Below are 22,521 nucleotides of genomic sequence, written 5' to 3'. Positions count from 1 at the left end.
TGAAAAACAGACTGGAGAATGGCTCGTTGTCTGTCAGAGGCTATTTGTGGATGTCTGGAGGCTGATTGGCCCTGACGGTACCTGTTCAGGGATTTCCCAGCAGCGCAGTGCTCTCTGGACAATCACCCGTGGTGTTTGAGGATTGACGGAGCATCAACGCAGGGGTGTTCATAACGGCCCAGAGGCTCTGAGTCAGTGGTGCTCTGTGGGGTTTTTCCATGGGGAGAGCCACACGGGCAAACAGCCCCCTCAGCTGCTGAGACGGTCGGGTTTCTCTCTCTGACAGGGTTTGTTCTTCCTGGCCGGAGCCTGCCGCTGTGTGCGAGCGCGAGTGTGGTCCAAAGATGTCACCTTCCCCACGCCAGGTTTTGGCACGCGGGCCAGCCAGAATGAATGGGGGCTCCTAAAAAGACAAGCGCCACTCAGAGTTCCTCAAACAAGCTCCTCCAGACATCCACTGGTCTGGACTGGCACCCGGTGGTGGTGGTCAATGTCCAGACGGGTTACGACTGACGGACAACCAGACCACGGTGGAACCGGATAAAGATTTTCCACATGGGGCAAGGGGAACTGGGCCAATCACAGAGCAAGACAGAATACATGGTCAATAACCTGGAACAACACCAGTGAGGGAGACTTATGAGGTTTTAGTATATTTATATTGAGTCTACATGCTATTTTCAGGCTGGCAGTAGGAATATAATCCTTCCTAATGAATCAAAAGCTGGTGAGAAATAGATGTGACAATTTTTCAGATATTGTATGCCATTCTGACAAAGATTTAGATTATGTCTTGATTTGGTATAACTGTATCCTGCAAAATGGAAGTGGTGGTGAGTGACCAAAACACAGAGTCAAAACTGAAAGTCAGTTGAAAAACCTGCCTGACAACCAAAAACTGGACCTCTGCTCTACATTTGAGAGGAATGCTTCACTTGAATTGCCTCATTGTTCATCCGCACACATGAGGATCATCCAAAACACAAATCTTCTTGCGTATAGGTCTGCCAAGTCAAACCTGGCTGAAATACTACCCATCTTCAAGTAAGTACAATCTAATACCATATACATCTATTTACAGTGGGCTTAATGCCCAGTTAAGAATAATTAGAAGACATTTGTCATGTATTCATTCATATTCATTCAGTCTTTATTTTCTCATAGCTTAAGCCACAACTCAGTAGGCAAATATGACAAATGCATAAATGCAAATGTAAAACTGAATATGAGTCAATATAGATTTTTTTATAGTCAAAAACTATTTAAAAAATCATTGACAATTTGGTAATCAAATTACGCCGAAAATAAATAAATAATGATATATTAGGCATTATTAACATTATACATTTTCCTCAGTGACATCAAGGTACTGTATAACAGTTTAATTCATTCTTATGCCTAAACTAAAAGCCAGAAAACTTTTAAGGAATTGTCTTTGGTCCCTCTCTCTATATCAATCATGTTCTGATGTCTGGAGACATTACTGTAGTTAGCAGTTAAGGTCCATGTCAAAAATGTGGCAATTTATTCAGGTCAGTGGGAACAGGACCAACACTAACTGGACCCACTCTTCTCCACCACCCTCCTGCCATATGAAGACGTGTTGAGCTGCGGCTAGATTGGTTGTTTTTCCTTAGCTTTCAGAAGAGAAACCTTAGGTTCAGCCAGTTTATATCAACACATGTTCACGATTTTTTCTTCATATTGCTCTAAAACCTGTCCAGTATGTCACAAATGTAGACGTACCAAGCAGCAGCAATAATTAAGATCACAATAAGACTGTTTGGAATAACGGGAACGTAATACACAGAGAGAACGTAATAACACCACTTATATTTTTGCTTAAATTTCATTTCAGTACACATTCAGTCTGTCAGACGTTCAGGATAAGAACTGCTCTATCATGTGTGATTTTTTAGTTCATCTCTGACCTTTAGACATTAAGCGATAGCAATAAATTATATTTTTATCCAACACAAATATTAGCAGTGTGATGAGGAGAAAGTGACTTGTCATCTCTAATTTGCAGTGCACCCATTTTTGCAAGCTAATCTCCTTAAATAAAAGCTGTTTAATTAATTAAATCCTGCATGTGCTGTGCATGTTGAAATGATGGTTGTGGTTATGATATTTGGCAGATGCGTTTGTCCAAAGTGCTTGAAGGTGTTTTAGTAAATGAGTGTTTGTTTAGACTTTGCTTAGATATTCGGAGTGAAGCTTTAGCAGTGAAATACTCAATGTCCTGCCTTACATTAGAGCGAACTACATTAGAGCAAACACAGGCATATGCAGTGTAAATGTACAAACATGGACACATCATGTCATGTGATGAGTTATGAGTCATGATCCATTGTTTCAATATTATTGTACGGTTCACCATTGTATCCATGGACCAGTTACTTGTGTTTAGCATTAAAATGGCAAAATCTAACAAGCTAACAACCTGTAGGCTGCATTTCTGTGGAACCAATGGATGGCATGGGTTGAAAAGGAGCTGATAAACCAAAGCCAAGTACATAAATGAGACGTAAAATAGAACTGCTTTTGACTCAGATGGTAGAGGAATCCTGATCTTGTTTAGTGCTGGCAGCCATGTATACTAAATGCAGTGATTACTCTCCTAAAAATAATAATAACAACAAAAGCTCTTCCTTTCACAGTCACTGGTCCTGTAACAACAACACTGTGCTGATATTGGGCACGAAACTCTGACAGTGTTGTTATCCCCCCTGTAGCAACTGGATCCTGGAAGCAGGACTGGCAGTATTTTTTATATGGTAATAAAGCTTGTTTATAGAGTTTTACAGTGTGCCTCTGTAAGTCTTTGAGTTTCCCTGGTCTCTTTTTTTATATAAAGCTCATATTTGTTGGAATCACAGGATGACACTGGGAGGGTCATGGTGTCGGTTAATGCTTTTCAGACACCGTCGGGTTGTTGGTATAGTTTGGGCACTATCAGACAGACTTTGTCCTGTGGTCGTTGTCTGCTCTACAAAGTCTTGTGGGTTGTCTGCATTGGGCAGTCAGTTTACTTAGGCTGTGGACACAGCATCTCAGTCTACTAGAATCATGTCTGCGCAACCATATAAACTTGTGTGGTATTTTAAGGACTTTCTGATTCGGTTTTCGTGCTATGTGGCTATGTCGCAAAACTACAAACACTGAGTTTGGTTACATTCTCTTTTTTGATGATATGTACAAAGGGATATATCTTCATTCAGTTATCATGAAAGACTTGATATCAATATTCATTCATTGATTTATTAAAGATTTCATCATTCATGAAACATCATCAAAATGTTCAGGAAATCACATGACTGGGTGCCCAGTCAAGAGTCAGTAAACATATAATTAGAATCCCAGGTATGTCTTAATATTGTTTATTGAAAGCTCTTCGACAGACTGTATGCCTTCGGGCAGAACACACAGTGTACAGTTTCCTGCCATCAAACAAGAGCCATGTTGATGTTCCTCTGGTGATTACAGAGCCTGAGGATTTCTGAGTCTTTTGAATGAAATACACTGAACAAAAACACCAAAAAATGCTGAGCCCATACGAATGGAAAGAATGTAAATTTCTGTGTTTAAAAGGAAGATTGAAAAAAACATATTCATGGAAATTTGGAGAGTTTCCATCTCCAATTCCTCCTCAGAACCACCAGCACCCCCTCGCCTCTCCTCTCCTCTCTTCTTAACCACTTCTCCCTCTTGTCTGGGTTTCAGCAATGTGGTTCTCGTTGTCTGTTCTACTGCTTCGTGCTAGCTGACGTTTTACATTCTCAAACTGCTGGAGCAAAGAGTAAGTCCTTTACTTATTTGTGTGCCTTCTTGTGTTTCTCAGTAGCTCACATTGAAAACTAATTAGCTGTGAGATTTCAATAACATCCGCTATACACAAGTTGGCTGCATCAAACATGATTTGCACTAATTGTTTAAATATATTTCCTGCTGCTAACCGCAGTGTAATACACAACTTTTCCAGAAGTTGTTTTTCTCTGAACTGACATGAATTATTAATGGCAATCATATTTTTTTCTAGGTGCAAATAACTATTCACATCTGGAAAACATAACCAGAGTTTAAATCCTTAAGATATAACATGGCAAGGGCTTTTAAATAAAGCACATAATAACAGAACAATAATATGAGTGCATTTGGTATGGCACTGTAAAATCGTTTCAATCATTCATTCATCCATTCATCCACATGAGTTTGTCTTTTGTTTCTTAAATTCATACACTTGACAGCATTCACTCATCTACTTCTACGTGCTGGTGATGGCAGTGGCATGGTGGCACTGAATGAGAGTGGCCAAGGTGGCGCCTGTGCCATGCCCCAGTTTCTCAGGAGACATGAGGACTGCAGCACCTGCAGGACTCTGGTTTGTCAGGCCCAGAAGGAATGGTGGAAAAAAGCGTGATTCCTGCCAGAAACCACTGCTGGCACCGACTTAACCGGTTTCTAGACCGCTGCTCAGATTTTGCTGATGTCTGAAAGTTAGCGTGTTTGGGAAAGGGAGGGAGTTAGTGATCATCGTCTGCTGTACTCCATTTAATCCTCATACCTCTCAAACCTGTGGCAACCACAATATACATACATATACACAGTGAGAATGAGGAACACAATGTCCTGTCTCAGGAAGCTGTAAACAAAAGTGAATGGACCATCAAGGATGGAAACTATTGGCAGCACGGTCCCGGAGGTTACGAAAGGGTCGGGGTGCTGAGCAACCCCACCAGCGTGTCGGGCCTTAGTCAATGGGTCGGATCAACATGCGCACAGCCTTCATGGAGTAGAAGCCACCTCCGTAGTCAGCCCAGAAGATGCCATCCTGGAACTTGCTGCGGTAGACTCCACCGTTGTACCACACCCCGTTCAGATTGGCTTGCCCACAGGCGTTGTACCACCACCCTCCCTTATGGAAGTGGGCACAGTTACCTGTGACAGAGCAAACAGGAAACATTCACACTCAACTAACACACTCTGAAAATTGTCAATCATTTGTCAAACATTTACAACAAAAACTCCATTCTCCATTGACATATCATATCTAGGCGACATATAATATCAAACCAATAGTCTCTGATGACTGATAAATGTATGTTTTTTAAGCAGCTTTAGTTATCTGTCATAACAGCTATGGGATTTAAGAATGTGTTTATTAGGTGTAGACTGAGTAAGACCTCCACCTGAGAAGGCATCCTTGTCTCTGTCCAGGGTGGTGAACTGCTTGCCGTTGTGACTGGTCAGAGAGTCCCCAGCGTTGCCCTGGTAGGTGCCCAGGCGCAGGCGGTACGACTCGCTCTCTGGCTCCAGGTGGAAGCTGCTGTACTCGGCGTAGACCTTCTTCTCCGTCCAGTCCTCCATCTCCACCAGCAGACGGTAGTCTCCCTGCTTGCCCAGGTTGTAGATGTGCTCCAGACCAAGCCAGTATTCACTGTCTATGTTGCCAAAGCCTTTCTGGAAGAGGATGAGAGGTGTTTTATCAAACATGGAACAGTAGTGTAAATATTTATAACAGTCATGGGGAAGTCAGCACATGGCTCCTAATGTCTGGCAGGACATTGCCTTTGTGTTTTGCACTTAAGAATCAGCAGTGGAAAAATCTCTGAAATGCTGACTGTGTGATGTTATCTCCAGGTCTTCTTTCAACCACAAACAAATTTTGCACGGTTATTTGTGAGCCTGGCTCGAATGGTCACGTTGTGTAACTGCACTTAATTTGTGGTTGGCTTTTCCCTTAAAAGCACCAGGGTAATCCAAGCCTATAGATTCGTCTTTGTGGGGGAATGTGCTTTAACCCTAGACACATGATGAATGAGCTAGGGTTTTTCTGTGTGGCCCACTTTGTTGGCGTGTGTGTGTGTGTGTGTGTGTGCGTGTGTGTGTGTGTGTGAGGCTACAGGCAGAGGTGCAAAGACAGGCAGAGGCACAGCTTTCCATATGCTGGCGACAGCATGGAACACTGAATCACCCCATGTCAGTTTAGAAAATGTCCATCTTGTCCTCTAGTGTTGACGTTTTGGGGCCAGGCAAGCCAGTGGTTTGGACAAAAGCAAAGGGAATGTAGATCTTCCCTTCCGCTTTGGCCTTCTAACATTTCATGAGAGGAGCTCTGATAAATAACCTTTGGATTTATGTAAGTTAAAGCTCAGGTTACAGCTTTTTTCATTTGGACATCCCACTGCTCATTTAGAGAGTATTCTCCAAGGCGACAGCTAAATTGTTGTGACTCAACCTGTAATGAAAATCTAGGACATTGGACCAAGTGAACAATACAGGCTTTGTAAATCAGATGATTACTTTGTCTGATTCATAAGAAATAATCAATTTCAGCTGCAGATATTGCCTCTTTGTCTTTAGTTATAAAAACTCTGACTTCCCAAGAATCCGGTCCCAATTTTCCTCTAACATAACCTACATTAAACTGAGGGCAACATACCTCACAACACAAACACACATCAACACCACTTCAAGATGCCTGTCAGTTGAACCAATAACCGTTCAAGCTTTTTGCCACTGTTCAAGTTTATGTTCAAGCTACGCTCTGTTAAGCACTTACAGGCATATATATTTTTGGTGCTATTAAAATAAAATCAAATTAAATCCTAAACCAATTTATGTTGCCTAAAACATGAACTGTAGCACCATAGCGCTATCACCTTGTAGCTGTCCCAGTTCCTGAAGAAGTTGACCGAGCCGTCCTTCCTCCTCTGGATGACCGTCCAGCCGCCGTTGTCCACGTCGTGCTCACACCAGGCCTGCACAGCCTGCTCGCTGCCGTCTGGCTTCAGAACGAACATCCCGCTGGTGCTGTGGCCAGCTTGCATCGCCTGGAAGCAGTCCCGAAACGGCCCTGCTCCAATAAGGAAACCAGACGGACAGAATAATAGACATGGGCAATATATGCCTCTTTCAACATCTATTATCTCTTTACTATATATAGGAGAGGGATGAGGGTTGTATTTGTGTTTTTGTAGCTGGCCTTAATGTGTTTTCCATGTTTCATAGTGTGGAATACAGCTGGTTTCTTTTTCCTATTGACCTATGACAATAGCTTTAAGTTTTCCCTTTTTTTATCTTAGGCAGGTAGTGGGCAGTCCACTCACGCAATGGAATTTAAGACCAGTGGTTCGCCTGAGAAACTGAAACCCCTTTCGCTGAGGCGCTGTGCCTCTCCTGTCATTGAGAGGGGCAGCATTGAGGAGTAGCAGCTACTTTGTGGTTGGAGAAACCAGAAGGAAACCAAGTCCTTGGGATTTTTTGCTTCTGCAGCTGCATTAAAAACCCACAAGTTTTGTTTTCCTTGGGCGCAGACAATCAGAATGTGTCAAGAAGATCACTGGATTGGTGGACGTATAGTATGCTACCTTACCATAGCTTGTTTATCTGACTGCAAGCATAAGAAAATTACATTCAATATTTGTATTAAAGAGGTGAAAAAAGGCTATTTCCTGCCAGATTAGTTATCCAAAAAATACCATACCATAGCAGTGCTCTATATGCGCAACTTAAGCTCAAGGTCTCATCCACAGCTATGTGCTATAGGGGCCTGAACATAACCCCACTAACAGAAGAGTTACTGAGCCAAAGGAAAGATACTCAGTCTTTACAAGACTACCTCAGAATGGTGCTCTTCTCTGGCTCTCTTACCCTCTGAGCTGAAATTGCCCTCAGGCGGTTTCAGGATGTCCGCAGTGCTTCCAGTGGGGGCAGGACCGGCCCGGGAGCCCCTGTCTCGGGGAAAGGCCCGTCCGTGGTCTCTCTGGATCTCGTTGAAGTAGCGGGGCACGTGCACCGGAATGTTCTCTGGCACCACCTGCACGAGCGGTGGCCCGCCGGCCTCTGGCCGCCGGCTGCCGTAGACCTGCATGCAGCGCTCCTCCAGCGCGCCGATTAGCACCGACTGGTTGTTGACCACGCCGGCCAGGGCGGAGAAGCGGGCCTCCAGCTCGCGGTAGCGCGAGGCCAGCCGCAGCGACTCGGCGGTGGCGTTGAGCACGCGGCCCTCCAGCAGTGCCAGCTCCAGCGAGTTGTCCCGCTTGCGGATGATCTCGTGCAGCAGCTGCATGTAGAGCTGCGTGACGCGCGAGTTCATGTTGCGGCTCTCCTTGCGCAGCAGCTTCATCTCGTTCACCAGGTTGCCGTCCACGTCCACGGATAGCCGCAGTGCGTCCATCTCCCGCTGCTGCTTGGACAGGAGATCACGCACGTCCGCCACGTCCATGCGCGTCACGCGGTCCTTGTCCGGCAACGCGGGCCCCTTGGTGGCGCAGATGGGGCCGGTGATCTTCTGCTCGGGGACCAGGAAGGTGTAGGAGCACTTTTTCGGGGCACCCTCGGCCCCGTCGGCCGGCGCCCTCCGCCTGCGGGCCAGGAGTGGTCCCCTGGAGAGGCCGTCCGCCTGACTCCAAAAAGACACAAGGAGGACGCAGAGGAAACCCTGGATGCTGGGCCCCATTGGCACTGGTTCAGATGCAGTCTGCTTACTTGATTCTCTCCTGGAATCAGAATAATGATGCATACAAGCTGTGCTTCCAAATTACGGTAGTCATTATAAGATCCCTTATAGTATGGCACATATCATTATACTCAAAGAAATACATTGATTAGTGTGTCTAGAAATGCAGAATGATTCAATGTGCAGTATTTGAGTAAGTATTCATAGTCATTAAATTGTCAACATGTTACCATGATTCAACAAATTCCACTTATCTGAGGAAACTGCTCAATGTTAGTATGGACACCATACTTTATGAAACAGAATAGTGTTTCAGGAGGACTGGATTTATTGGTCTGACCTTACTTTTCCTCCCTCTCTGAGTTATGTTACATACAAGCTTGTTTAGGACATTAGGACTCTGGGCTCAAGCCTAAAAATACTAATTCACCTCACAGTAGACCTGTTGACCCTCTACAGTTGTATATACAGAAGTGAATGTTACAGTAGCTCGATGATGGCCATTTCCTTTTTTGGATGAGGCCTCAGTCTACTTAAAGAGGCTTTGTGTTTTTATTAAAGATATAGAGCAGTGACAGCTTCATCTAGCTCCTGCAACGATTTAATTGGCATTTGATGACACAAACCATGCCCTGCTTTTGGCAGCATTTTTTGGTAAGTACTAATAAAGGAGAGGGTGACGCACAGGCCCTTGCTTTGTGAGTAATTGTTTTTCTAACCTATTTTTGGAAAGGATTTTATTGGTCTTGACAGTGAAAGAAAACCAGCTGTTGGTGGGAAATCTGTCTTAACAGAAGAAAAGAAAACAGATCTTTCGAAAGAGGTCTTTTGGACTGCAGGCTGGCACTAGTGTTGACACATTTCCACAGGGTATGAGGTATGCCCATCTCAGTAAAGTGTAGCTCTGACAGGATGTAGACCTATGGACCGTGATCACACTGGCTACCATGTGGACCAGTCTCATATTATTGCAATACGGTATTCTGCAGTGCTCAGGAGCAAATCATATATTTAAAAACAGCATTCATCAACAGGCACTTTCAATCATCCCTGTGGTTTCCAGAAAATATTTAGCACTGGAAGTGGACCATTCTGGCGAGGTCTGAAAACCAAAACTGCTGCAGAAGCGAAAGAGTCTACTTCATCATTGTCAACAAATAGTGATTGGGGAGGTCGCCAGGGCTCCCTGATGTTAAGGAAAATTAATAAAACTGAATTATATCTTCAATGTGATTGACTTCCATCCAAAGACATCAGATGGCTCACATTTGGCGCTGAAATTGATTTTAAGTGGGCTAACTGAAAATGTCCTGTCACATTTGCAGAGGTGAGGAGGTATATATCAGATGAGGTAAATGTGCTTTGGTTTAATAAAAGACCAATGGGAAAAAGCTTGATGCTTTATGTAGATGACATCTTAAGAGGTCTGAGAGATATAATTGGTTTAACCTGCATGCAATCTGGCAAGGCGTGGCGACACATCTAGCCAATGTGATTGACATTTGTTTTATACTGATATACTTTTAGCCTAGATAAAAATGTGTCAGATAAAATCTGTTTTTATCTGTTAACATGTAAAAGGACCTTTTGGGTCATTCCACGTCAATTCAACCAGGACCCACGCGCTTAGGTCTCAAAATATTCTGAAAAAATGACCAGGTGTACCTATGTTACCCAGGAGACACACTGTAAAATGACTCTTATGTAAGATCAATACTTTCCAAGATACAGCCAGTTTTACAGGGGGAGGGGTGTCGGCCTCTTTTTTTTGTCAAAGTTCACAAGCCCACAGCGCAAGAACTAAACCATGTAGGAGGCTCAAATTTTGCATGCTGGTACATAAATAGGAATAGTATGTAGCAAAATCGTCACGTTTGGTCTGGATAATCCTGCATGGTCATAGCTGTCCCTCAAAGTTGGAGTTTTTGGCTGGGCTCTAGGCCTCCAGACAAATCCAAAGTGATGTCTGCCAAAAGCTGTAAGCTTGGGAGGGTTTTTCAGAAGCTCTTCTCTCAATTGCTCTCAACTCATGTTAGATCATCTGGTAAAATCAGAGTACCATAAATGTTTCAAGCAACGCAGCCACACATGAGGAGCTGTATGACTGTCCCACCAGCAACAATGAATGATACAGACAATCATCCATACTGATCCCTGCTGGACAGTAAGTGCTTATCTAAGGTGTGGACAGATCTTCATACAGGCTGTGGCTGTTAAGGCTGGTTTTCTCCTCATAGCCTTATAGACACACAGCCATTGGTCACCCAAGGTATCCTGGACTGCTCTCCAACAGGCCTATTGTGACTGTAAGCTTCAGTTTCAACCGAGCACAAAACCACCTGGTTCAACAAATTATCTCACTTCCTCGCGGACAGGAGGTGCCGAATTTCTCTCAATTGAAAACATGATTAGTTGAGTCAGTCTGCTTTGGGCTCAGCACGGTATTGAGGCTCCGTCTCACACGCCTGCAGGCGCTGACGGGGAAGGCAGCCGGTCATCATATTTTACCCCTCTAACACCTTTAATGTCTGGGACCTTTTCTAAATCTGCCTGATGGATTTAATCATCGTTCTATTTTCCCTTAACATAATTTATTTTTAGTTTATTGCCTTTTAAAATCTGTATTCAGTGATCACCACTAAAAACCATGACATGACTGCAGGTATGTGAAAAAATGAGACACTAAACTTCACTTTTCTGTAAAAACTCAAGCAAAAAATACATGCCACGCATCCAAACACCACATCTCTAAAGCAGGACTAACCTACTCTCATGGGGAATTTAACCTGTGACCTTGTGGGTGCTAGCGCCATCTCCACCAGCTGAGCAGTAGAAACAAAGAGAGTTTGCAGTTCATGACTAGAGCTGAATAAAGGAAAGAAATCTAGTGAGTACATACCCCAGAGGAAGTGCTGCGTAGAGGTCTTGTTGCGCTTAACTTCTTAAAATAAACTACTCCTATTTACATACGCAGCTGAGTCAATTTGTCAAGCTGAATAGCCAGGAGCACAGGTAACAGCATAGTGTTCCATCCAGTGTCATCTCATCAGTGTCTACCTGCCTGAAGCATCCCTCTCTGGTTGCCAAGTGAGCTCACTCTGACTAGCCTGGGCTCAGTCAGTCCTGATGGGCTTTTGCCTTTGTCTTGAGAGTAAGGGGTGCCCAGCCTGCTACGTCTGATGTCATTAGGGCTTTCGCAGAAAAACACGACTCCTCCCCACGTTTCCCCTCGGAGCCGGATCCCACCTCTTCTAGTCAGTCAGGAGACGGGGGAATGTGCTTACTGGCATCCCAGTGCTGTAGGAGATGGAGGGGCAGGAGACAGAGAGAACTTTTTTACTCTTGTGATAACAATCCTCCTAAATGGTTTAAGCTGTTAGAATAAACACACACACACACACACACACACACACACACACACACCTGTGTCTCTCCCTACAACCTTCAAGGTGATTTTTCTGTGGTATCTATTTGGGTATATTTTGATGTTTCTTTCATTCATTATCATGAGATTATGTTTTCAAGCACAAATAATTTGGCTCACTGAATAAGTTGCGTGCATGCGAAGCATATGCTCCTGCGGCTTTGCTGCCCCTATCCATTTACATCCCCGGCCACTCAGGATGTCAAACAGAGCGCAGCATTTTCTTTAGACAGAGTTGCTGTTAAACTCAACTCTCTGCGCTCGGCTGAAATGCAATGTACCATTGTTGTTCAACGTTCGTGGTTGTGACTTGTGTCATGAACTTGTTTAATGTGTGTTCTTTGAAGTTTGTCTTACCCAAGAATCGTCGTTTTGTTGCTGCCTCTAATGTTTACAGCGGGCTTTTGATTGTGCTGCAACACAACAGAAAATTGGAGGGATTTAAGAGATTTCAAAAAGACTCATTTGTATAGACCCACTGGCGAAATGTTAAATGCTGTGAGTGGAAACAGATCTCTGAGGCATGCAGAGGGAAGATCTAAGTAACCTCAGTAAATTTCAATATAATGATGTTGCTAATATTTACAACATGTCATTTGAATTCTTCTATATTTGTTTCTACAAATATTTTTCAGAAGGCTATTGAGGCTTATGTCATACAGAACAGATCAGTTATAGACTGCTGTTCATCATTTCAAATAGGCATTGAGTGAAACTGTATTAGCATAATTGAATACACATGTGCAACTGGAGGGTGTGAAAGACTACCTCCTCTTGACTTAAAATGTGCCGCCTTCTGCTGAAAAGTAAACACTCAAAGGAAACTGCCAAGCTCCATTGAGGGGTTCATCAATTTGAATTCCAAATTGCATATGACAAAAACATGCTGTCACACAGTCAAAAAGGACTTATATGTGCTTTAAAGACTCACATAAAGTGTGAAAGTGTCAAATCTTTATTGTTATTATTATTATTATTATTATTATTATTATGTTATATTATATTATAGTATAGTATAGTATAGTTATGGTTATATATTATTATTATATTATTTTGGTTTAAGTAAGCATGTATTTCTTTCAAAAAAAAAAAATATATATATATATATAGATAGATAGATAGATAGATAGATAGACAGATAGATAGATAGATACTTTATTGATCCTCAGGGGAAATTCAAGGTCACAGTAGCATACAGACAATACACACATTCACTAACAGCAGAAAGTAATTAAAAGTATATAATATAAAAAACACAACTAAGCAATAAGGACAGTAGAAGATAAATATATACTAAATATACTAAAATACAAATTATACTAAATAACACTTAATCTAAATCAATTCTAAAAAAACAGTATCCACATAGTAGGTGATTAATCAATCAAGATGCGCTTGCAATGACTGAGGCAGGGACTGAGCCTGTGATTCTCTGTGCATAAGGTAAGGTAAGGTAAGGTGCTCTGTGTGAATGAGTGTCATGGTGATGGTGCAAATGAATAAGTCAAACAGTGCAAGAGTGCAAGAATAAAGTCTATATATCTAAATATAACTACAGTATATAAAGGAAGGTATAAGTGTGGTCACAGTTCGGCTGTGGCATGGAGGGAGGGGTTGTGCATATGTGCTAATAAAGCACGGAAACAGTGAGGCAGAAGACAGTGGTAAAAAGTGGCTAGTGGACAGACTGTTCAAGACATGGAGGTGGTGAAGAGGCAGACAGACTATGCAGAGAAGTCTATTTCTCCTCTTCCCTTAAGTGAAGCATTGAACAGTTCAGTGGCCCTGGGGACGAACGACTTCCTCAGTCTGTCTGTTGTGCAAGGCAGTGAGCGAAGTCTCCAGCTGATCAGGCTCTTCTGCTTAATAATAGTGTTGTGGAGTGGATGACACTCATTGTCCAAGATGTTGATCAGTTTGTTCAGGGTCCTTTTGTCAGATATTTAAGTGATGCACTCCAGTTCGGCTCCCACTACAGAGCCAGCTTTCCTTACCAGCCTGTCAAGTTGCCCCGCATCCTTCTTCTTTGTGCTTCCTCCCCAACATACCACTGCATAGAAGAGGACGCTGGCAACAACAGACTGGTAGGACATCCTGAGGAGCTTGCTGCACACATTGAAGGAGCGCAGCCTCCTCAGGAAGTACAGCCTGCTCTGCCCTTTCTTGTAGAGAATATATATATATATATATGGGTTAGATGTCTTGCTCAAGGGCACTTCAGCCGTTCTGGTCGGGGATCGAACTGGCAACCCTTCAGTTCCAAGCCCGAAGCCCTAGTAGGCCACGACTGCCCCACACATCAGGAGTCAAATCAGGAGTCAGGAGTTAATCAGGAGTCTGTGAGGAGTTAATCAGGAGTCTGTGATTCAGTTTGGCAAATGTAATATTGTTGATCTACAACAGTGTTTCTCAAAGTGTGGTCCGGGGACCACTGGTGGTTCGCAAGCTAGCCCAAGTGGTCTGTGAGCAGACGTGGTAAAATATAATATAGATGAGTTGTTTGCAATATTGAATCAACTTGTATGTAAATCCAAACATTTTTGCAACACTGCCTATGTAAGCCATGCCAGTTTAAATCATATGAATTCTCTGACACAATAAGCAAGGTGCAAATGCAATCAAAGTGGTTCAGTGAGTAGGCCTATTGTGTAATTTACTATTGAAGCAGGTCTACCTTTTTTTTTTTTTTTTAGCTAGGTGGTCCGTGAGGCTTTTTTTTATTGATTAAGTGGTCCTTGGTCTGAAAAGGTTTGAGAAACACTGCAACATTAAATGGATAAACTCTACAAGCATCCGTAAAACAATTGTGCCCTCTGCTGGAAAGAAAATGTCACATTCAAACGTGGTCAAAATGTACTCCTGACCAATAGAAGGCAACAGTGTCAAAATATTTGTACAGCAATGAGTGAACTAACTAGTAGCGAAAAATATTGTTGTTGATGTTGCTACGGCGGGACAGGAGTCGCAATGGCAGCTCATGCTAGCGAGCTGGAAATAGCAAAGAAAAACTTAACTGATGCCATCGGGGATAATGTCAAACAGTGAGTAACAACTGAATATTAATTGTGATAACGTTAGTCAAAGTTTAAATTGTTAGCGTGTTCTCTACACTATGTAACTCACAGCATCAAGACTGGCTAGCTAACTAGCCAAGTGGGGTTACAACAACGTTATAATATTGGACAGAGATGATAACACACATACACACCTTAGACATACTTTAGCTAACGTTAGATAGGCTCTTTTACCTTACTCCGTAGCTTGAAGTCGCGGTAGTTAGTTGCATGTGGCTAGTTCCTTCCTTGCTTCCTACTCGAAATTCAATGGGTCTCTGTTTACCACACACATTATCATCGGTGCAATGCGAAGTGGCAGGCAGTCCCATAAGAACTAACATTATTACAGCATGCCATTTTCTGCGCTCTGCTTTTTGTGGTCTGATCATATTGAGTATTTGTGAAGGCAACACTCATAATGTGTAACGTCACATGCAATTTCATCTCATTGCAGTTATTGGGCAAACCTGAAACTTTGGTTCAAGCAGAAAATCAGCAAAGAAGAGTTCGACATCGAGGCACGTCGTCTCCTCGCTCAGGATAATGGTATGAAAATAGTCTTTTGAATCCGATGATCATGACTGTGGTTTGACGGCTTTGGCCCTAACTTAGCGTGTTTCCACCGTATGTAACAATTCTCATGTTTCACGCTGTCTTCATTGATATAATAACGCACAATGCTCTGGCCATTAAATAGCCTTAGTTGCTGAAATGGCCTTAAATTAAACAAACAAACATCGATATAATATGATTGTGTTCCTTAGTTCACGTCCACAACGATTTCCTGCTGGCAATTCTGACACGATGTCAGATAATTGTGTCCACACCAGGTAAGATTTTGCGTGCGTGTTTCCCTGGGTTTCTAAGGAGAGATTTTGTAATTTGCATGCTTCTCGAGCCATACAGGCGTGTTGTTTAGTTCTATTTCCTTGTTATATTCTGTAGAAGGAGGTTCAATGCAGTGGACAAGTGGATCTGCCTCCAAGCCTGGGAAGCCAAAAGGAAAGAAGAAATGTTCCTCTGTTCGTCAAAAATTTGATGTAAGATCACTAAATCTGAAGTCCATGAAATCTGTATGCACTAACTTTTGAATTTCCCTATGCAGACTTCACTGAGTTTTATTCTAGTAGTCACCATGTCACTCATTTTCAAGGGCTTATGTATAGACACTTGGCCAGGGTGACCAGATTACTTTAGAATGTTAGTTTTCCTGTTTGAATTGATCCGTATAACAGCAAGCAGTTTAATAGTTATTACCTAATTCAGGCTGTTGCCTAAGTTAGCCTAATTCAGGCTGTTGCCTAAGTTTTTCAATCATGGAAACCCCTAGAGAATTTCCTCCCACCTCAGTGTATGTGATTATTCCTCTGATGACCTGGATGTCCTTTATTCTCATCTGCACCCCTCTGCTGCCCTTAGCACCGCTTCCAACCTCACAACCCGCTGACCGCAGCGCAGCCGTTCTGTGTGCGGGAGCCAGGCCCTGGGGTGGAGGAGGAGGAGCTGCGCCTTAGCGCCCACACGCTGCTGCTGCCCACACGCGGTCAGCTGGAGGCCCGCATGATCGTCACCGCCTTCGAGATGGGCTTGGACAATGTGACGGAGGATGCCGTCAGCACCATGGCTTGTGCTCTGGAGGTACGTTTGCTACTAAGCTGTCCAGGCTGCCGAAACAACTTCTCTACACTGCTGCGGAAAAAAGGCTAGACTCCTAGGACTCTCCAGTGTATAACTGTATGATAATAAATGGTAAGTCCCTGACCCTTATCCAGTAAACTTGTTATAAAGTTCATTGAATTGGGGCAGTTGTGGCGTACTGGTTAGGGCTTCGGGCTTGTAACCGGAGGGCTGCGGTTCGATCCCCGACCAGTAGGAACGGCTGAAGTGCCCTGGAGTAAGGCACCTAACCCCTCACTACTCCCCGAGCGCCGCTGTAGCAAGGCAGCTCACTGCTCCGGGTTAGTGTGTGCTTCACCTCACTGTGTGTTCACTGTGTGCTCTGTGTATTCACTACTTCATTGTTATAAATGCAGAGACAAAATTCCTTGTATATGCAAGTATACTTGGCCGAAAAACCTGATTTACATTTACATTTGCTCCTTGCGGTCCAGTCAGTGGATGGCTTGTTTACGCAGCCAGGTGAAGGTGGGAAGGAGAGGTGTTCCAGTGCTTCTTTTAGGACCTCCTTCAGCATAGCGTACAGCAAAGCATCCTTTACGAAAAACACCACACAAGTCCTTGTGCCAGATAGCAAAAACCTATGAACGTGAAAATCAATGATACATGTCCGCCTTCCCATAATTACGTAGGTCTAGTCAGATTCTATTAGCACCGCATTTGTCCTTTCCTAAGTTCTTATGAATTCTTCATATCTTCAATGGAAAAAATCATGAAGTCAAGGAATACTGGATAGGATAAGATGATTGGTAGGAAAATGCGACTGGAGCCAATTTAAGTCCATTAGGTCTGTTGCCATATTGATAAAGAAGTCAATCTGTTTAAATGTCTCTGTTCTCTGGAGACAGATATTTTTTTCTCTTGGTTTCTGGGTCGGATCTTTGACATGAAGTGTCATTCCAGTGAAGTTTTTGTTTGTTTGTTTTTAGTTGGAAATTAGTCCGATGCAAAAACATGCACTGGGGCAGCATCGTGACTGCTTTGTGTTGATATTTTCTATGTTGGATGAACCCCTGGGGCCTCATTACAGAAAAATATCCTAACTGCTTGCCCTATCTTAATGTAGGAAAAATTCTATCTTCCTATTACAGAAGCAATTCCTGAACTCATGGTTGTGTCCTACCTTATCTCAGACCTTCTAGCTTATCTTAACTTAAGAAATCCTAACTGTAACTGTCAATTAGATTTTTAAATCGGCACTCGTCCTGTCATGCCCGTTTCTAGGCTTAGATGTACATACAAGACTGCCTGTATCTATGATTAGAATGTCAGGTTGCAAAGACGGTGTGCTTTTCTCAAACTATGTGCCATGGACGAGCACCAGTCCGTGACGAGGAGACTGCTGGTTAGCGGAGCCGCGGAATTATGTCCGGTGCTTCTGTCACTCGTCTCTAAAAATTTGCTGCACAATTGATCAAGGAACTGCGGACCGACATTAAACATGTTTCTCCAGGGAGCAGGGAAGGGAATAGTGTAATTCGATTGGCTTTGTTGAAATCATGTCAACAACCTTTTACCAGAATTGTCCCGAAGGCTCTTTTTGTCTCACCTCCCTTCCCTGTGTTTTCATACAGGTCCATCTGAAAGATGTCATCAGCGCTGTGGTCTCCAGGAGAAAAGCCTATCGTCTGCGTGATGGTCATTTCCAGCATGCCTTCAGCAGTGACATCACACCTCAACCATATCTAAAAAACAGTGTGGCAGCTTACCAAAGTGTCATGGAGTGGTGAGTTGTTTTTTTTTTTATTTATTTATTTTTTTAAGCAATATCCTGTCATTAAAATATGTAACCATAGACAAAACTAATGATGGACAAAACATTGCAAAGCAGATGATTTAATGCAAACAGTGGGCGTTGAAAAAGCAGCTGTTTGCTTTCTTTTTGAACATTTCCCAAGCCTGATGAATATAAATAGATTTCATTTTCTTTTCAGTCTTCTCTTTCATCAGTGAATGACTTTAGGTGGATATGCTGTGCTCACTGCATTTTTCATACGGCACGTTTTGTATACATGTTGACGATGATAGGATTACCTCAGACACACCCATCAAACGATAGAAAATTACCTAAACAGCCAGTTGCACACTGTTGCGACCAAACATGTTTGTCAATCAGGAAACCATATCAAAACTATGAAAAACGTTTTGATTCGAGGTCAAAGTCTACCCAAGTGATGGTGAACTCGGTGAACTTTCCATGATTTTACCATCAATTGCCTCTACTACCTGCTCTGTGAAGATAAAACGTTCCAAAGGGCTCATATTAACCATTTGCCAAGCCTTGACTGTAATGACCGCTGTGATTGTTGTTCCATTGTTCTCCATCTCCAATAGCCCGCCCCCCAGCGCCTCACTTCCAGTAGGCCCACCCCCTCAGGTGTCACCAGACGAGGCTGAACAGCAGGCAGCACTCCTATTGGCCTGCTCTGGTCACAATCTCCCTGCCCCTTTACCTCCTATTAACATGTATGACTTATTGGAAGCATTACAGGTACGACAAAAACTTAATACGATGAAGCTTCTTTCGTGTCATAAATGCCCATAAAGACATCATATTGTAATTACTCTTACTCTCATTGTGATTCCATGTTTGTATACCTCCGTTTCCCTGGTGAAAATACTTTGTGTCTATTCTATTAGTATTATGGGTTGGTTAATTATTCATATGTCTGGAAGTGTGTTTTTTTTACCCTACCCTAATAATTTTTTTCTGTCCTCACACCTGGGATGGCAGGTCCATCGGCGGGTCATGCCCTCTCACACCATGTACGCTCTGAACATGGAGCGCATCCTGGCCAGGCTGTGGCACCCCAGTCACGAGGAGCTGGAGCAAGACCGTGTGCATCGCCAACGGCTCGCTGCCAAGGAGGGCCTGCTGGTCAGCTAAGACCACTGCTCTCCGTCTGGGGCAGTGGCCAGTACCCAGCCACCGGGGCCCCCACAGGACTGGTACATCCCTGGCGAGTTGACCAGGTGATAGTCGGACTTTTGAGGAAGCCACGTTTCGCACACATGGTCCAAAGTTGAGGCCCAGTTACAGACTGGTGGGTTGTGGGAGATGACCTTCCCACTGAGCTGGTGCTGATCTGTGTATGCCCAGCAGTTCTGGGTTTGAGGCCCCCGGGTGGTGGATTATCAGTAATGTTGTTTTCCTAACTATATTCGTACCTGTTTTTTTGTAAATATCTTTATATTTGTTTTATAGCCATACAAAACACCTAGAGGAAAATAAACTGTAAGAGCAAAAAAAACTAAGCAGCTTGAATTGGTAACTTTTTTTATCTGTTTCTTATCAGATGCTTTTGTCCAATATGAAATAGTATTATTGAAGAATCAGGTTATCCGTTTTTGCATGTATGCTGTGTTTTGTGTGATATAGTGTCATTATTGAAGAACCAGGTTATCTGTTTTTGTACTTTTATCTAGCGATGGCAATTTTCAATCATAATTTTACTCAAGGAGGTGAAGCATCATTTTTACGCGAGAAGGTGAATTTGAGCAATTTTTGTATGGTGTGTGAGTTTCTAGAAATTTACTTTTTGAATCAATACATTCAAATAATTGGTCTGCTTAAGTGGATTTGCTGTAATACCCCAAATTATGTTCAGTCAGTCATCATTCACAGTCAATTTTGTAACAGAAATCAGGTAGCCCTTTCAGTTTTTAATATGTAATACACAATGTAATACACTAAGTATTGCAGTAGTATTGAACATTACAAAACAAAACAAAGTATTTACAGATTTACAAAAACAAGCTATTTGGAAATCCTAAATGCAATCAAATGCTTCAAATATCAAAAGAGTTCAGTGTGAAATTATTCTTTTATTAACAAAATTGTAAACAAAAGTTCAGCATAGTAAGATTCAGTTTCAGCAACGGACCCAACATGAAATGTGTACAATCAATAACTAATTGGCTTTTCATGTGGTTAGTAATCTTTCCACCTCTAATTTTGGAAAATCAGAGGGCCTACTGCAGAAGTTTGCTGGTGACAAGGTCAAACGTCCAAAAGCATACTTTAAGAATTCATTGCAGTTTATTACTAGGCTATAAGGAAATTGAGGAAACCCAATCTATGTGCTGAAGATTTTAAAGTCTTTTAAGTGCTACGTTAAATCCTTGGCTATCTCCAAAAACTAAGTCCATTAAAATGTTCACAATCCCACTCAAAAAGCCTTTATCCGCTGCGTCAACATGAGATGGCAGCCGCTGTTTACGTGATCCATGACCCTTAGTTTGAGCTGCGCAACCTCGTCTCGCAGTATGTTAGCTGTTGAGCACAACTCTGTGTTCTGAGTTTTTAGGAATTTGACTTTTTCCTCCAGTCTCGAGAGTCGCTCGAGCTTTCTTTTCCGGCACTTTGACGCAGCGACCCGGTTTCGCATGCGCTTTCTCTCTGCTTTAATCCTCTCTTGGTTCTCCATGTCAATTGGAGACAAGGGAGGGGTGTCGCTGTTCATATCAGGAACTCGCTGTGGCTCCTCTTTGTACGCCTGCTGTAGCGGGTGGTGGCATGGCACTCGAGGGCCTGGTGCGTTTTGCGCGGACATAGTCGCGTAACTCACAATGGAGCTGGAGTCGGTGTACGCAGGTGCGCGGCCGAGTGAACTCAGGCTCGAGTATTCTGGTGGATCCATACGGACAGAACTGTTCAGCGATACGTTTCCCTGATCGGAGTTCACAGATGCCATATCGGTGGATGTTGGCATCCCTTGATCCGCTGAGTCCATAACGGGCATGTGTTGTTGATGGTGGAGCTCCTCAAGAGCCTTGACAAAGCCTTCAGCAAAGCCCTCCTGCTCGTCGGTGGCATTCTTGGAAGAGATGAATTGAGAAGGAGTCGGCGTTGTCAAACTGTTACAAGACTGTACAATCAGACGCTCCAATTCAGGCGACGTCAGTTTAAGCAACCCAACGTCGGGTGATGTCAGTATGTCCATTGCCTTGGCGCGAAGGTGCGGCTTTAGGTGTTTCATTGGATCATTCAGATCTAGGGTCATATTTAGCTTCAGCGCCTTCGCATTATATCCACATCCAACATTTTTTTGTTGGGGAGGCATGGATGCGTTGAGAGACTCATCATAGAATGTGGCTTCCATATTGACTCGCGTGAACTTCCCACAATTTGGAAAGCTTGAGGGCGGATCACAGGCGTCTGTCCGGTTTTCCCCAATAGTAGCCTATAGCTATATGAAAAAGAGATCGGTCGTTGGCTGGTTTGTTATTTGATCGTTTGGTCGTTCTTTTATATCCACAGATATTTCGATGTTAGGCTTAAATGTCTATCGACAAGTTCTTCCACTCACGGAACGCATAGCCCCGATTGTAAACTGTCAGTCTGCCAAGCGGCGGACAAAAAAAATCATAGAATTTCCAATTTTTCGGCTAAGCTACTTGACAAATATCTTAAAAACTGATCGTGGACCGTCCCGGCCCTGTTTTCTCTCTCTCTCACTCTACTTCCAACGTGGAGTCAAACTTTATAAGAAGCACTGCTGCTTTGCCTCTGAAAATAACAATGATGTCACATTTAAGACTTCTCATTGGTTTGACTCATCGATATGGGCGTTACTGTTTGGGCTTGATACTCTGTCGATGGCCCACCCTTCTTTAGCCCGGTGCTTCATGGGATTAGGTAATGCCCTGCTCCAGATGCACCATGGGATTACGTCGTGTTTTTGCATAGTTTACACGGACGGTGAGCCAAAGTGTCCTATATATTGCCGATAAACGCGCTTTGCCGCTTATATTTGGAATGGTGTGTTTCAGGTAAACTCTAGAACACAAAGTGACCATCCTCTTGTTAAGAATAATAAATGTAACATTTCAGCTAGGCCTACACACGAGACTGTATGCCTATACATTAAAAGTGTATTTCGAAGCAATTAATTAACTTAACG

The 22,521-nt window shown here is 43.1% G+C and overlaps 3 protein-coding genes and 1 long non-coding RNA gene across 5 annotated transcripts; 2 read left to right on the top strand and 2 right to left on the bottom strand.

Moving 5' to 3' along the window:
* Positions 1–825: 825 nt before the first annotated feature.
* Positions 826–5,306, top strand: LOC121704245. The gene is made up of 3 exons (XR_006030355.1): positions 826–1,044; positions 3,724–3,799; positions 5,218–5,306. It is a non-coding gene; the product is annotated as an uncharacterized LOC121704245 (long non-coding RNA).
* On the bottom strand, positions 3,301–15,367 carry angptl1b (angiopoietin-like 1b). 2 transcript variants are annotated; one of them, XM_042084747.1, is made up of 7 exons: positions 15,134–15,367; positions 12,243–12,298; positions 11,361–11,758; positions 7,654–8,501; positions 6,663–6,856; positions 5,190–5,460; positions 3,301–4,938 (listed from the first exon to the last, which is right to left on the bottom strand). In XM_042084747.1, exons 4-7 carry the CDS (start codon positions 8,459–8,461, stop codon positions 4,751–4,753), a joined length of 1,461 nt encoding a protein of 486 aa, XP_041940681.1. In that variant the 5' UTR covers positions 8,462–8,501; positions 11,361–11,758; positions 12,243–12,298; positions 15,134–15,367; the 3' UTR covers positions 3,301–4,750. The 2 variants fall into 2 exon arrangements, with proteins under 2 accessions (XP_041940681.1, XP_041940680.1); XM_042084746.1 differs by lacking the exons at positions 11,361–11,758; positions 12,243–12,298; positions 15,134–15,367 and having other exon boundaries at positions 7,654–10,182.
* Positions 14,781–19,873, top strand: tada1 (transcriptional adaptor 1). The gene is made up of 8 exons (XM_042084748.1): positions 14,781–14,926; positions 15,396–15,487; positions 15,706–15,771; positions 15,887–15,981; positions 16,361–16,579; positions 18,193–18,344; positions 18,953–19,109; positions 19,353–19,873. Exons 1-8 carry the CDS (start codon positions 14,853–14,855, stop codon positions 19,503–19,505), a joined length of 1,008 nt encoding a protein of 335 aa, XP_041940682.1. The 5' UTR covers positions 14,781–14,852; the 3' UTR covers positions 19,506–19,873.
* A 550-nt stretch (positions 19,874–20,423) lies between these two features.
* On the bottom strand, positions 20,424–22,106 carry LOC121704186 (transcription factor AP-1-like). Its single transcript, XM_042084749.1, has one exon. The coding sequence runs from the start codon at positions 21,718–21,720 to the stop codon at positions 20,788–20,790; it is 933 nt and encodes a 310-aa protein (XP_041940683.1). The 5' UTR covers positions 21,721–22,106; the 3' UTR covers positions 20,424–20,787.
* Between the last annotated feature and the right edge of the window lie 415 nt (positions 22,107–22,521).

The sequence above is a fragment of the Alosa sapidissima genome, chromosome 1, assembly GCF_018492685.1.
Source record: "Alosa sapidissima isolate fAloSap1 chromosome 1, fAloSap1.pri, whole genome shotgun sequence".
NCBI lineage: Eukaryota > Metazoa > Chordata > Actinopteri > Clupeiformes > Clupeidae > Alosa > Alosa sapidissima.
This window is presented reverse-complemented; position numbering and strand designations above follow the sequence as displayed.

Bases quoted from the DNA above. Each gene is read 5' to 3' on its own strand.
- angptl1b (XM_042084746.1), bottom strand. From the start codon at position 8,524: ATGCATCATTATTCTGATTCCAGGAGAGAATCAAGTAAGCAGACTGCA. The intron at 6,857-7,653 runs GTAAGAGAGCCA...TTATTGGAGCAG, and splicing joins GGGCAATTTCAGCTCAGAGG to GGCCGTTTCGGGACTGCTTC. The intron at 5,461-6,662 runs GTGATAGCGCTA...ATCCTCTTCCAG, and splicing joins GGAACTGGGACAGCTACAAG to AAAGGCTTTGGCAACATAGA.
- tada1 (XM_042084748.1), top strand. From the start codon at position 14,853: ATGGCAGCTCATGCTAGCGAGCTGGAAATAGCAAAGAAAAACTTAACT. The intron at 15,488-15,705 runs GTATGAAAATAG...TGTGTTCCTTAG, and splicing joins TCTCCTCGCTCAGGATAATG to TTCACGTCCACAACGATTTC. The intron at 19,110-19,352 runs GTACGACAAAAA...CTGGGATGGCAG, and splicing joins ACTTATTGGAAGCATTACAG to GTCCATCGGCGGGTCATGCC.
- LOC121704186 (XM_042084749.1), bottom strand. From the start codon at position 21,720: ATGGAAGCCACATTCTATGATGAGTCTCTCAACGCATCCATGCCTCCC.